Source organism: Thalassophryne amazonica, chromosome 17 (assembly GCF_902500255.1).
Source record: "Thalassophryne amazonica chromosome 17, fThaAma1.1, whole genome shotgun sequence".
NCBI classification, from domain to species: Eukaryota; Metazoa; Chordata; class Actinopteri; order Batrachoidiformes; family Batrachoididae; genus Thalassophryne; species Thalassophryne amazonica.
In genome coordinates this window covers 61956701-61972963 of record NC_047119.1, presented here as the reverse complement: position 1 = coordinate 61972963, position 16263 = coordinate 61956701, and the positions used below count along the sequence as shown (strand labels likewise).

At 42.5% G+C, this 16263-nt stretch overlaps 1 protein-coding gene across 1 annotated transcript in view; it reads right to left on the bottom strand.

Moving 5' to 3' along the window:
* Nucleotides 1-16263, bottom strand: part of zcchc9 (zinc finger, CCHC domain containing 9) — a 29347-nt gene that overhangs the window by 5731 nt on the left and 7353 nt on the right. The window contains exon 2 of the mRNA XM_034192584.1: nt 7475-7882. Coding sequence (XP_034048475.1) covers nt 7475-7867 — 393 coding nt within the window. The 5' untranslated portion in view covers nt 7868-7882. The remainder of the gene's footprint in view (nt 1-7474; nt 7883-16263) is intronic.

Sequence of the window (16263 nt, the reverse complement as noted above, 5' to 3'; positions counted from 1 at the left end):
AAAACAAAACAGTACACCATTTTCCCTTGTTATGTTGTGTATATATTGTACATCGGGGCGACTGTCCCCATAAGTGGTCAAATCTCCCAATATCACACAGGGTTCAAACGAGACTGCGCTGCCCTTTTCATTAATTTCCAAAGATTGATTTGATAATTTAGATAAATTTTAAGGTCTTAACTGAAAGATACACACACACAGTTGTATGCAAATGTTTGGGCACCAACAATGATTTCCACGATTTTCCTTTATTGGTTGTTTGGATCAGCAATTTCAGTTAAATATATCATATAGCAGATTTACAGAAAGTGTGCATAATTCTTTAAACAAAATTAGGCAGGTGCATAAATCTTGGCACCCGAACAGGAAAAATACATCGACATTTATTAGATCCTCCTTTTGCAGAAAAACAGCCTCTAAATGCTTCCCTATGGCTTCCAAAGAGAGTCTGGATTCTGGTTGAAGGTATTTTGGACCAGTCTTCTTTACAAAACATCTCAGGTTTGTTGCTTCCCGAGCATGGACAGCCCACTTAAAATGACACCACAGATCAGATTTTCAATAATACGCGTATTCAGGTCTGGGGACATTGTACTTGTTCCTCTGCATGAATGCTTAAAAAGATTTTGAGGAGTGTTTAGGGTCGTTGTCTTGTTGAAAGATCCAGCCCCAGCGCAACTTCAGCGTTGTCACTGATTCATGACACATTCTCAAGAATCTGCTGATATTGATTGGAATCCATGTGACCCTCAACTTTAACAAGATTCCCAGTACCTACACTGGCCACACAGCATGATAGAACCACCTCCAAATTTTACTGCAAGTAGCAAGTGTTTTTCTTGGAATGCTGTGTTCTTTTTCAGCCATGCATACTGCCCCTTTTTATGTCCAAATATCTCAATTTTAGATTCATCAGTCTACAGCACCTTATTCCAAAATGAACCTGACTTGTCCAAATGTGCTTTAGCATACCTCAAGCAACTGTTTGTGGCGTGCACGCAGAAAAGGCTTCCCCTGCATTACAGCATCATACAGCATCTCTTTGTGCAAAGTGCGCTGTATAGTTGAACAATGCACAGAGACACTATTTGCAGCAAGTCATGTTGTGGGTCTTTGAAGCAGATCTGTGGGTTGACTATGACTGTTCTCACCATCCTTCGCTTCAGTTTGAGATTTTTCTTGGCCTGCCACTTTAGGCCTTAACTAGCACTGTGCCTGTGGTCTAAAGCCCGGCCGATATTATCGGCCGACATAAGCCCTTTTCTCATTTAGCCCTTTACTCATTATCGGCCGAAATTCTGCCGATAGAACGCAGATAATTTCTCATAAACAGAACAGTTACTGAAATAATGTTTGTGTCAGCAATGTAAAATGTCCTTGCACCGTTTGTCCAGTAGATGGAGCTCTGACTCCATTCAAATGAGAGCTGCTTACACCCCTGCTTAAATGTGTTCATCACCAGCCCCCGTAGTTTGCCGTCACACTGCACTGATCGGCTGACAAAAGCATACAAGTAGGTTTATAAGGATCTATATCCTTTTCCTGAACCTATATCTAAGTTGCAGCAACAAGAGGTACAAGATCAGATGTATTTCACAACTCTTTTTAAGGATATGTACAAGGTCTGTTAGAAAAGTATCCGACCTTATTATTTTTTTCAAAAACCATATGGATTTGAATCACGTGTGATTACATCAGACATGCTTGAACCCTCATGGGCATGCAAGAGTTTTTTCACACCTGTCGGTTACGTCATTCGCCTGTGGGCAGTCTGAGTGAGGAGTCGCCCACCCTCTCATCGTTTTTTCGTTGTTTAGGAATGGCTCAGAGACTGCTGCTTTGTTTGATAAAAAATTTTTCAAAAACTGTAAGGCACAACTGAGTGGACACCATTCAATAAATTCAGCTGGTTTTCAGTAAAAATCTTAACGGCTGATGAGAGATTTTGGTCTGGTAGTGTCACTTTAAGGATGGCCCACGGTGCCTGACGGCGATCTGCGCTTCGAGGCGGCGGCGTCTCGCCGTTTCAAGTTGAAAACTTCCACATTTCAGGCTCTGTTGACCCAGTAAGTCGTCAGAGAACAGATAACTTTCAGAAGAAGTCGACATGAGGAGTTTATTCGGACATTCCATTGTTAACGGACATTTTGTAATGAACGAACGTGCGGGCAGAGTCGCATGTCGGGCCGGACCCGACCGCGGGGGGTCGCGACAGGAAAAAAACACCTCCGTTGGAAACCTTAACGGGCAAGTTGGAACATGCCCAAGCTGTTAAACAATTTCTCAGTTACTCACTTGTTGAATGCCATCAAAAGCCGCCTGAATTTTACAAATGGTTTTCAACACGGAGGTGTTTTTCCTGTCGCGGCGCACACAGATTCGCAGAGTCGTTTGTGCGAATTTGTGCGCACGTCTTTCATTACAAAATGTCCTTAAATAGTGGAATGTCCGCATAAAGTCCTCATGCCGGCCACTTCTGAATCTTCTCTGTTCTCTCACAACATTCTGGGTGAATTAAGCCTTAAATTAGGATGTTTTCAGGTCGAAACAGGCCGACGACGGCGCCTGGAAGCGCTGCGCGACGTCCCGCTCCATGGGAAGTCCTTACAGCGACAGAAACACCCCATAATCTCTCATCAGCTCTTAAACTTTTCACCGAAAACCAGCTAAATTTATCGAATAGTGTCCACTCGGATATTCCTCACATGTCCAGAAAAATTTTTGCTAAAGCAACGCGTGCCGTCTGGAGCAGCGTGTGAAACAAAGGAATTCAGCTGAGAGGGAAGGACCACATCTCAAACAAGGCCTGCCCACAGGGAAATGACGTCATCGACACGCGTGAAAAAACTCACGCATGCGCACGAGGGTTCAAGCATGATTGGTGTAATCTCATGTCATTCAAATCCATATAGTTAAAAAAAAAATAAAAGTGTTGGTTTCTTATCTAATAGACCTCGTATTTGCGAATTTCACAAATGTTTAATTCTTGATTGCATTTTTTGAACTTGAAATTTCTTCTGTTATGAAGTTAATCAATATGAGGACAAAGCTTCAGCTTTTAGCTCATAGCTTTTTTGTTAAGGGTCCAAAAAAAAGAACATTTTATTCATTAAAAAAATGGCTGATTTATGGGCTATCGGCAAATCAGCCGATTTATCGATTATCTGCATTTTTTTCATCCAAATATCGTTATCGGCCTCAAAAAAATCCATATCGGTCGGGCTCTACTGTGGTCTTCCATTTCCTCACTATGTTCCTCAGAGTGCAAACTGACAGCTGAAATCTCTGAGATAGCTTTTTGTATCCTTCACCCAAACCATGATGTTGAACAATCTTTGTTTTCAGGTCATTTGAGAGGTGCTTAGAGGCTCCCATGTTACCACTCATTAGAAGAGATGCAAAGAGGGGAAACATTTGCAAATGGCCACCTTAAATACCCTTTCTCATGATTGTATTCACCTGTGTAAGGAGGTCAAGGGTCAGTGAGCTTACCAAACCAATTTTGTGTTCCAATAATAAGTGCTAAATGTATTCAAATCAATAAAATGACAAGAGTGCCCAAATTTATGCACCTGCCTAATTTTGTTTAAATAATTATTGCACACTTTCTGTAAATACTAGAAACTTCATTTCACTTCTCAAATATCAGTGTGTTATCTGCTATATGATATATTTAACTGAAATTTCTGATCCAGACAACCAATGATTTATAAAGGAACTGTATGTGTGTGTACACACAGTGAGGCAAATAACTATTTGATCCACTGTCAACTTTGCAAGTTTTCCCACCTACAAAGAATGGAGAGGTCTGTAATTTTATCGTAGGTACACCTCAACTGTGAGAGACAGAATGATAAAAAAAAAAGAAAATCCCATTGTATGATTTTTAAGTAATTTGCATTTTATTGCATGAAATAAAATTTCATTTTCATTTATTTATTTATATAGCACCAAATCACAACAAGGTTGCCTCAAGGTGCTTAACTCTAAATAAGTATTTGATCACTGACCATCCAGCAAGAATTCTGTCTCTCCCAGACCTGTTAGATTTCCTTTAAGAAGCCCTCCTATTCTGCACGCTTTACCTGTATTAATTGCACCTGTTTGAAATCGTGAATATAAAAGACACCTGTCCACACACTCAGTCACACTCCAACCTATCCACCATGGCCAAGACCACGTCTTTCTTATATCCATTTTAATACAATTCAAAAAATGCGCCGTTTGTTGGTTAAATTTTTAACTGTGGTATCACAAATGATTCTTCATGGTACTGACAGAAATTCCAGTATTGTGACACCACTAATGAAAAATTATGGTTTAAAATAAATAAATACATCTTATTTGATATGGAAAAATGTTCCTGTCCTGTAGGTGGCAATGTTCAGACAGCGTTACTTTTGATACATGTTCCAGAACACTATTCTGAAATTATTCTGAGGCTTCCTCCATAGGAGTCAGACACAACAAACTGGTGACAAACACACACCTTGTGACTGTGACCATCAGAGGGCACCAACAAAACCTAAAATAAAATAGCATTCCAGTTGTTTTTGCTTTCAGTCATGTGGTTGCTTTCACCAACGTGACACTCTCTGTTATGTGATCATTATTTTTTAGTTATTTGTTATGTAATTGTGTATGTAGGTAGTGTCGTACTTATTAATATACAACCCCTGGCAATAATTATGGAATCACCGGCCTCAGAGGATGTTCATTCAGTTGTTTAATTTTGTAGAAAAAAAGCACATCACAGACATGACACAAAACTAAAGTCATTTCAAATGGCAACTTTCTGGCTTTAAGAAACACTATAAGAAATCAGGACAAAAAAAATTGTGGCAGTCAGTAACGGTTACTTTTTTAGACCAAGCAGAGGGGGGAAAAAAAAAAAAAAAAAAAAAAAAAATATGGAATCACTGAGGAATAAATTATGGAATCACCCTGTAAATTTTCATCCCCAAAACTAACACCTGCATCAAATCAGATCTGCTCGTTAGTCTGCATCTAAAAAGGAGTGATCACACCTTGGAGAGCTGCTGCACCAAGTGGACTGACATGAATCATGGCTCCAACACGAGAGATGTCAATTGAAACAAAGGAGAGGATTATTAAAAGAGGGTAAATCATCACGCAATGTTGCAAAAGATGTTGGTTGTTCACAGTCAGCTGTGTCTAAACTCTGGATCAAATACAAACAACATGGGAAGGTTGTTAAAGGCAAACATACTGGTAGACCAAGGAAGACATCAAAGCGTCAAGACAGAAAACTTAAAGCAATATGTCTCAAAAATCGAAAATGCACAGCAAAACAAATGAGGAACGAATGGGTGGAAACTGGAGTCAATGTCTGTGACCGAACTGTAAGAAAACGCCTAAAGGAAATGGGATTTACATACAGAAAAGCTAAACGAAAGTCATCATTAACACCTAAACAGAAAAAAACAAGGTTACAATGGGCTAAGGAAAAGCAATCATGGACTGTGGATGACTGGATGAAAGTCATATTCAGTGATGAATCTCGAATCTGCATTGGGCAAGTTGATGATGCTGGAACTTTTGTTTGGTGCCGTTCCAGTGAGATTTATAAAGATGACTGCCTGAAGAGAACATGTAAATTTCCACAGTCATTGATAATATGGGGCTGCATGTCAGGTAAAGGCACTGGGGAGATGGCTGTCATTACATCATCAATAAATGCACAAGTTTACGTTGATATTTTGGACACTTTTCTTATCCCATCAATTGAAAGGATGTTTGGGGATGATGAAATCATTTTTCAAGATGATAATTGTTAAAGATTTTATATATATATATATTTTTATCACTGTTAAACATTTGTTCCTTTGTCTTTGTTCTGATGAAATGTTATTGAGCTGTTTTGCACCTGTCTTAACGTAACCCTGAGAATGTACTTGTTATTATTACACTGATTGCACAACTTTGTTTTTGTAGCCACTAACGACTGGGAGTGAAGAGATGGAGGTTATTTTGACCTTATGCTGTACAAATGCTTACTGTTTTAAACAGGACACTCCAAGCTTTTGCAGAACAGATGATAAGTGCAAACAGAGGAGCCTGCAAGAACGAGATGTGCTGACCTTCAAAGATATGATTAAACAAAAGGAACCGTTTCTCCACACAGCTGCAACCATTGGCATACGTGCCATGAGATGTTTTGTATTACGGGAGGAAACTTGTCATGCAAACCCCCCCCCCCCCAACCTTAGGACAAGTTTCACAATGTGGGTAGGTTTTCCTAATAAAAAGAGTGAGCATGCGCAGCAGTCCCCAGTGCTTTCAGTGGTACTACGTGTACGGACTGTCTGCACTCCTCGCGAGCTAAATTTGACTTTCTGTCTCACTGGTGTTTCTTGACTCTGTTTGTCTTGTTAAAGGTTTTAAGAATGTTTGGAGGAGAAAATACCCAACAATAATGCATCTTGCCATAGAGCGAAAACTGTGAAAACATTCCTTGCAAAAAGACACATAAGGTCAATCATGGCCTGCAAATAGTCCTGATCTTAATCCAATTGAAAATCTTTGGTGGAAGTTGAAGAAAATGGTCCATGACAAGGCTCCAACCTGCAAAGCTGATCTGGCAACAGCAATCAGAGAAAGTTGGAGCCAGATTGATGAAGAGTACTGTTTGTCACTCATTAAGTCCATGCCTCAGAGACTGCAAGCTGTTATAAAAGCCAGAGGTGGTGCAACAAAATACTAGTGATGTGTTCTGTGGAGTAGAGCGTTCTTTTGTTTTTCATGATTCCATAATTATTTCCTCAGAATTGAGTGATTCCATATTTTTTCAGTAACCGTTACTGACTGCCACAATTTTTTTTTCTTGATTTCTTATAGTGTTTCTTAAAGCCAGAAAGTTGCCATTTGAAATGACTTTAGTTTTGTGTCATGTCTGTGATCTGCTTTTTTCTACAAAATTAAACAACTGAATGAACATCCTCCGAGGCCGGAGATTCCATAATTTTTGCCAGGGGTTGTATAAGCATTTTATGCAAGTGACCCCCCCCCCCGCACACCACGTGTAGAGGGGAGCGGGGAGTACGAAACACATGCACCACATGTGTGTTGCTTTTTGCAAAGCCACACTCGTGGGGGCACTTAGACAAATTTCACATCCAGCTTGAAAGTGATCATCTACTGACTGTTTTCGTGCTGACAGTGTGAATGGCCACACATTTTCTAAGTGCCAAGCGAGTGGTGCTGGATGTTCGTGTGTGTGGCACCTGGAATATGGCCGACACCTGCTACAAGAGGGATCGAATGGGCTCTCACAGGGCACTCTGTCTTTCAGCCACTGGTGTGTGAATAGTTGTAGTATTACGTGTACAAGGCGTTGGAGGCAGCTCTGATTTTTCACGAATGGCATGCAATTCCTCCTTCATGCGCTAGTCGGCTTAAATCGTGTTATGTGTGAAGGGGCCCTTAGAGACGGTCAGTCTTAGAGACCACTCACCATTTTGTTGTTCTTGTCTCTCTGCCTCTTTATCCTTCTGTCCTCTCTTCTCTTGTCTTTTTTCAGGGCAATTGCCACCTCTTCCCTGAGGCCCTGGTCTTCCACGCTCCCTCCGTTATCTCCTTGAGGCAACGGTTGTCCTTTATCCTTCAGATAATCCAAGAAACCATTCACATCCTCACTGACATACTCTTTCTTCTTACGGTTGGGTTTTCTCACAGCCGAGCCGCTAGGCTGCGTCCTCCTCAAATGGTCCTTCTGGTATCTCTGTCTATCTCCTGCAGAAGCTCCTGGGGTGTTACGGTGACCTGTTGCTGCTCTGAGCTGACTCCATGGGGTGGCATCGGCTGGTTTGTGTTTATGAACATTGTTGGCTCGTGCCCACCGTGTCATGGCTGGACAGCCTGGCTGAAGCAAAGAAAGCAACACCATGTTAAAAGGGACCGTCAACTACGATACCAAAAGATAAGAGTCCCACATTGACACACAACAGTAATATCAACCACCAAGATCAGTCATTCTGTCAGAGTTCTTTCAAATATGGAATGTCAATTTCTTCCCTTACCAAAAAGTAGTATATGCAAGTATGTTTCAAGTATACTTCTACTTTACTTTTTATATACTTATAAGTACTATTTTTTGGTAAGGGTTTTTTCCCCTTGATTTAATCAAAATCTTTTCATACTGAGCACAAGATAAAAACATTCAACATTTACTTTCCTTATTTTACAACATTTCATAGCACACTCTTGATCACCCACTAAAAATGCTATACACCTATTTAATTATGACTAACAATTTAATTTAACCTTGACTTAACCAGGTTAGTCCCATTGAGATCGAGACCTCTTTTGCAAGAGAGACCTGGACAATTATCAAGTTTCCAATTCAACTAACCTGCATGTCTTTAAATGTGGGAGAAAACCGGAGTACCCGGAGGAAACCTACACAAACACGGGGAGAACATGCAAACTCCACACAGAAAGATAAGACAATATTTTTCCCAATCTTCCATTGTTTCATTTGGGTGACTCTAGGGCTGAAACGATTAGTTGAGTAACTAGAATAATTTCATTACAAAGAATGTGCGAGGCAAATTCTGTGCCTCGAAGCTTCATTTAACGTTGTAGTACATATGCCAGGCCTGTGTGTGGCGCTGTAACGTCCCCAGAAAAAAAAACAGACGAGAGCATGCACATATGCCATGTAAATGCTAATCAATTTAGCGCAAAAGGCTACCACTTTCCAACGCGACACAGAGTAAAAAATAGCCTTTTAAGAGAGACGGTCCACACTTATCTGAAATAGACTTACTGAGCATTTAAAGCGAAGCAGTGTCTTTGTCTATTTTTAAAAAACACACTGTCCGCCAGGGGCGGTCCTGGAGATGGGCGGCATCACGGGGGGCGCACGAGCGTGCGGAGAAAAAAAAAAAAACCTCTCTAACCTCTCGCGTTAGTTGAGCAACGCTGCATAGTGCAGACTTTGTGCAGGGGGAGGGGGGAATCATTCAATGTTTGGACGAGGAGGTGGTCGAAATGGAGTAAGACATAATCATGGATAGGAAACGATCAAAGCCATCAGGTGCCCAATTTCGAAAGAAAAAGAGAAACGAGCAAAGGAAAAAGGTATGTATTGATTTATGTATTCCCGCAACTTCACAGTGCTTTAAACAGTGATGACACTGAGTGTCCACAGAGTTTAATAGCGAAGCAAAGACTGCTGCGAAACGAGACGAGTCATTGGATAAATGCTGGGCTTTGTCCCGCCCATCGGATGCTCAGCGTGTCTGGGGATCTATGGGGCAGTGGGCTGGCCCGGACGCTCAGCTTCTGCATGATGATTGGATGATCTGTCTGAGGCTGAATCCCTTTTTGATTGACAGCGAAATGAGCGAATCAGCGAGCTTTTGGTGTAAACATCCGTGGGAGCATTTTTTAATTTTCATTCTGTTCTGAGTTGAACCGGAGACTTTCCTAATCCTCTTAGTGACATTTTCTTTGTTAAAAACGACTAGCGACAAATCGAGCTTCTATTTCTGATGTGTTTTTTTGTAGTTGCTTGTGTTTGGAGACTGACTTCTATCACTCTTTGACTTCTATCGCAGTTTCTGTCCCTACCGAGCAGCGGGTGCTGCTGAGCTCCTCCACCGTCACAAATCACTCACGGGCGGACACACTTCACACTAGCCTCGCACCAGTCCCAGCTAGCGAGCTAGATAGGTAGCAAGCTGCACATAATGGCAGACAATTTGAATGTTGTGGACCGGATTTTGGCGAAGCCATTTGATAGACTTCCTTACGAAGAAGCCATGGCTGCAGTCATGGCTTCAGCTCTCAATGGTTTGCAGGCCAAAGTTAAAGCAATAGCCCGCAGTGTAATGTTTGTGCATTGCTATGCACACAGACTGAATGGTTCTGTCTCAGGGGGCTAAATGCTTATCTGAGTGCAGAATATTTTTTGCATCACTTTCTGGGTTTGCCACATTTTTCTCAAAATCCACAAAGAGGATGTCTTTTCTTGAGTCTGCAGGCTGCTCAAGGTTGCCCAGAAATGCTCCTACTTGATGGAATTTCACATCACGCAGGGGCACGCAGGGGGTTTCGCCAGGGGAGTAAGTCACTCTAGGACCGCCACTGCTGTCCACTCTACATGGGGAGTGACCATTCGCCCGGTGGCTGGCTGCTGTCTCTCCCTGTCCGAGTCCCAGCCCTGTCCCCAGCCATACTGACATACATTTTCTGAAAGAAGATCCGCTCAGCAAAAGTCCACTCTTTCGTCTGTGTTTTGCTCAGACTTGTACTGGGTGTTTCGCTTTTTAATTTTTGTTTTTTTGGGTAACACACAACACTTCACAAACACAGTAGAGAAGCTTGAATCTTCGACTGGACTGGGTTGCTTGACGCGAGGACGTTTCGCTTCAAATCGCAGAAGCTTCCTCAGCTAAAATTCTTGCTCTGGAAGTCTGACTTCTGTCTGACTCTTGTAGAGAAGAATAAAACAGAAGCCAACAAAAGCTGGAGTTTTAAACCTAACCAGACCCCTCCTACTGAGAGGCCGACTGCTATAGGCTAGTGACTAAACAATAGCTCTAATTAGCAACTATTGCGCTCTAGTTAGCACACCTAATGACAGGACAGCTGTCCCTCTAATGATGGGATGAATGCCTTTCTGATGGCTCCCTTGATGACGTGAATGACTCATTACCATGAACAAAAGACTGAAACTCCTTTTACCTGAGTACCCCATTGTAAACAGGGGATAAAGAGTGTCTCAGACCCCCTCTCCGGTTAAGGCTGGTTTTCAAACGTTTCACAAAGAATGCTTCCTTGACCCCTCTCTCAAACCATTTCTTCTCTCTGGCTAATATTTTAACTTCCTTGTCCTCAAACGTGTGGTTACTGTCTTTAAGGTGGAGATGAACCACAGACTGATGTCCACTGGCGCGCTCTCTGCGGTGCTGGTATAGCCTTTTGTGTAAAGGTTGCTTCGTTTCACCTATGTAGTGTTCGTTACAGTTTTCCTGACATCTGATAGGGACCATCGTGGGTACCCACATACTGTGAGGGCTTTCTGGACATGTTGTTGTTCTTTAGCCCTTCCCTCTGCAGTTGTGGGCACCTGTAGGGCTCTGTGTTGAAGCGTCCTGATCACCCCGAGCTTGTGTTCAAGGGGGTGGTTTGAGCCAAAGAGCAGATATTGGTCAATGTGAGTTGGTTTTCTGTAAACCCCTGTCTGGAGCTACCTGTTCTCTCCAATCGTAACATCACAGTCCAAGAAGGCTAAATGGTTGTTTCTGGCATCCTCACGTGTGAACTTGATATTGGCATCCACCGAGTTGATGTGTTCTGTAAAGTCCTCAACTTGCTGTTGCTTGATTTTAACCCATGTGTTATCAACATATCTGAACCAGTGACTGGGAGAGATGCCCGTGAAAGATGTTAAGGCTGTCTTCTCCACTCGCTCCATGTACAGATTGGCCACAATGCGGGATACCGGAGACCCCAATGCATAACCATGAATCTGTCTGTAGTAATTCCCCCTAAACAGGAAATACGTGGTGTTGAGGCAGATCTCCAAGAGTTGGCAGATGTGGTGTGGTGTGAGTTTGGTCCTTTCAAGTAGAGACACATCCTCCAGCAGTCTCTGCCTCACAGCTGAGACGGCCTCAGCAGTGGGGATGCAGGTGAACAGCGATGTCACATCAAATGACACCATAGTTTCATCTGCCTCCAGCTGTAGGTCCTTGATCTTGTTCACAAAATCTTGTGTGTTCTCCACATGGTGGTCTGAGTTACCCACTAGAGGAGCCAAAATCCACTTGAGGTACTTGGCCAAATTGTACGTGATGGAATCTGTGCTACATACAATAGGCCTGAGTGGCACGTCAAGTTTATGGATTTTGGGCACTCCATAGATGTACAGAGTGGCGTCCCCAGGGTACAGTCTGTAGTATGTCTGCCTGGCGATGAGTCCCTCTTTCTCCAGGTTTTGGAGGTAGCTAATGATTTTCTTCTTATAGCCGCTCATGGGGTCTCTCTTCAGACGTTTGTATGTGTTGGAGTCACTGAGCAAGTTGTTGATCTTGGCCTCGTAGTCCGATGTGTTCAGGACCACTGTACGTCTGCCTTTATCCGCTGGCAGGATAAGGATGCTTTGGTCCTTTTGCAGTGCTGACAAAGCTTTCCGTTCTTCTCCTGTGATGTTGGACAGAGGAGGCTTAGCACTGTTCAGCACTGCTGTGACTCTTAGTCGGAGGTCCCCAGCTTCTGACTCTGACAAACTGTTATGTTTAATGGCTGACTCTACTGCAGTGATGTAATCGACTGTCGGAATATGTTCAGGGGTCACTGAGAAATTTAGTCCTTTAGCGAGCACATCCTTTTCTGTCTGTGTAAGAACCCTGTTGGAGAGATTCTTTACCCAATTTTCCCTGTTGTCACTAATTTGTCTGGGTGTATCTTTAAAAATACTCCCACTGAAAGTATGCCTTTTCTGCACTAAAAGGTTGTGAAACTTCCTGATTTGCCGCTCCTTACTTTTTAAATGCTCAGCCATTTGAATTTTAACTATGAACTTTGTGATCTTATTATGGGCCTCTTCCCCCACTAAAGTTTCTAACATTTTGTGCAGACTATCCAGATTATTTTGGAGGTCTAATATTTTAAAATGAAGCATTCTAATTCTAATACCCCAAATCCTCCTAAGGTAACAGTGCTGGATCTTTTCTGCTGTGTTACCTGCTTCTAGTGCCTTTTGCTTCATGCATTTGGGAATAACATTGTTTTGTTTGCATCTCAGGTTAAATCTTAAGTGGTTTCTAAAGTTAGCTATCTTTTTAGCAGTCTTTTCCAGCTTACGTACCAGTGCCAGGGCCTCATGCCCACAGTTGGTCGCAATGTTTCTGTTGTTCGCAATGTTTAGTGGATTTTGGCTCCTCTAGTGGGTAACTCAGACCACCATGTGGAGAACACACAAGATTTTGTGAACAAGATCAAGGACCTACAGCTGGAGGCAGATGAAACTATGGTGTCATTTGATGTGACATCGTTGTTCACCTGCATCCCCACTGCTGAGGCCGTCTCAGCTGTGAGGCAGACTGCTGGAGGATATGTCTCTACTTGAAAGGACCAAACTCACACCAGACCACATCTGCCAACTCTTGGAGATCTGCCTCAACACCACGTATTTCCTGTTTAGGGGGAATTACTACAGACAGATTCATGGTTGTGCGATGGGGTCTCCGGTATCCCCCATTGGGGCCAATCTGTACATGGAGCGAGTGGAGAAGACAGCCTTGACATCTGTATAATAAAAATGTTATTGTGCTGTTTTGCACCTGTCTTAAAGTAACCCTGAGAATGTACTTGTTATTCAACTTTGTTTTAGCATGCTGGGGTCAGTCTGAACTGGGAGTGAAGAGCTGGAGGTACCTGTTATTATTCACAACTTTGTTTTTGTTGCTATCGCGTTGCTATTGACGACTGCGCTGAAGAGATGTTTTTGCAAGAGGAAATACCTTTTTGATGCCTGTTGATTAAAGAAATTATGTGCGCCAGGGAGTTTGAAATGGCCACTCACCCTCCCTTTGCGCACACACTAGAAAAGAGGAGGCAGAGCCATGCTCCGATAGAGTCTGCTGCGGGTTTACGTACGAACGCCCAGCCGGTTGACAAGCGCACTCTGCCGAAGGTGTTGGCTCTCCACCTTAAAGGCGTCACGGTAAGAGAGAAAGAGATGTTTCATGCGCTGCAACCACTTGTGCTTGATGTAACTGCTTTTGTGGGGAATAAATATACGCCTGTTTGTTCTAGCAAAATGCAGTCTGTGTGATCATTTCTGTGTGCCGATCTGACCGAACCTTGTTTCAAAACATTTTTGGCGTTGTCGGCAGGATAACGAGGGGTGTTCAGACTACACACAGAAATGTCTTGTTTTAGATTGGGAAAGAGAGATGCGGAGGTGGCATCTCAACAGGAAGAAGTAGTCCCGGGGTGGGATGGGATTACTTTTAAAGAAATAAGCCAGCTTCTACGGCGACGTGGGGGACGCCCTGGGCCGCGGACTGGAGCAATTCCCACCGCGACTCCACCAGTTTTATGTGAGATGTTAAAACGGGTGGAGGTTAGAGAGAAAGCTCCATTGGGAGGTATTTTAGAGATGATGATGGATTTGTGTGCACTCATTTTGACACGTCTGTCATGTTCAGGAATGTTAAATACACCTGCTGTCTTGAGTCTTGATTTTTTTTTTTTTTTATGTATAAGTTTACAATGAATTAGTTGCAGAAATGTTATATGTGGAAAGTGGGAATTTATTATTACTAACACTGTATTTTCTGGTGTATAAGTTGCACCTGTTTAAAAAAAAGCCTCTTGAAGATGAAAAAAAAAATTTATCACTACTTTGGGACTTTTATGCATCTTGTTTTTGGCATTTCTTCTTTTGTATGGGGGGAGGAACAACAATGCTCATTTGATATGGCAAAAGAAGCAATACAGCAGGCTGTGTCCTTAGGAAAAATGCAATCAGGACCAGTAGAACTTCAAGTGTCTGCTTTAAATGATTATGCTAATTGGAGCTTATGGCAAAAACAAAACCGGATACGCAAACCTTTAGGATTCTGGTCGAGAAAACTCCCGGACGCAGGTATGCGTTATACACCTTTTGAGAAGCAACTTTTGGCATGTTACTGGGCGTTAATTGAAACTGAATCACAAACAGTGGGACATGAAGTAATGATGAGGACACACGTACCTATTTTGACATGGGTGATGAGTAATCCCACCACTCACCGAATAGGGACAGCTCAGGAGGCTAGTGTGATAAAATGGAAGTGGTATGTGTCAGAGCGTGTAAAACCAGGTGAAAAAGGGGTGTCATTGCTGCATGAACAAGTAGCTGATGCTCCTGAGGAAGATGAGGAACCTTTTGAAGTTCAACCATTGGAGGAATCTCCTGTTCAAGCAGGAAAAAGGTGGGATGATTTGTCAGATGATGAGAAAAGTCGAGCATGGTTTACTGATGGATCCTGTCAATATCAAGCAGGAAAAAGGCGATGGAAAGCAGGAGCTTTTAACCCACAATTAGGTCAGTCTCTGGAAGAATTAGGAGAAGGAAAAAGCAGTCAGTGGGCGGAGTTGAAGGCTGTGCATATGGTGGTCATGCAGGGAGGACCACAGGGCCTCCATATTTATACAGACTCATGGTCAGTGACCCAAGGACTACTTACCTGGATGCCTACATGGCATGCCACTAATTGGAAAATACATTCTAAGGAAGTTTGGGGAAGAGAATTGTGGGAAGACATTTGGGAAAAGGCTAAAACAATTCCTATTACTGTGATGCATGTAGATGCACACACTAATGGACAAGACTCAGAAGCTTTATATAATAAAGCTGCAGATCAATTAGTAAGAGTAATGATTGAATTAAGTCAATCCAGCCCAGGATTGGCTAGATGGGCTCATGTCAAAGCAGGACATTGGGGGGTCCAAGGTACCCTAAAATTGGCCAGAGATCGAGGTATTGATCTAAAATTGGATGACGTAAAAACAGCAATAGCTGAGTGTGAACAATGTCAACATTATCGGAAGGGTGTTCCTCAACATTTGCATGGGCAGTTAAATCGTGGAAAAAGTCCTGGTCAAATTTGGCAGTTAGACTTTATTGGACCATTGCCCATGTCCAAAAGATGCAGTCATGCATGCACTGCTGTAGATACATTTTCTGGGGTCTTGGTAGTGCATCCATGTAAATTTGCAAATCAAATGGCCACACTTAAGTGTTTGAAAATAATACAGCAGTATTATGGTTTGCCAGTACAGATTCAAACTGATAATGGTACTCATTTTACGGGGAATAAAGTAAAAGAGTGGGACCAAGTAAATCATGTTGAATGGATTTATCATATTCCCTATTACCCGCAAGCGGCGGGACTAGTAGAACGAATGAATGGGCTCCTTAAAGAGACCCTATTGAAGCTATCAAAAGATCGCACTATGCGACAATGGAAACAGGATTTGACCACTGCTGTGGATCAGCTGAACAATCGACCTTTAGGGTCAGGATCCACACCCTTGATAAGAATGATTTCAGGAGAAATGATAGAACATACTACAGAAAGCATCAAAATGTGGAAAATTGATCCACAAGCAGAACTACCTCCAGGCTCAGCAGGACTAGACTTAAGAACATTGACTACTGTCACATTGGTACCTGATCAAATTCAAGTGGTAAAAACAGGGCTAGGCCTACAGTGTCCGAAGGGCACATATGGGCACGTCCTG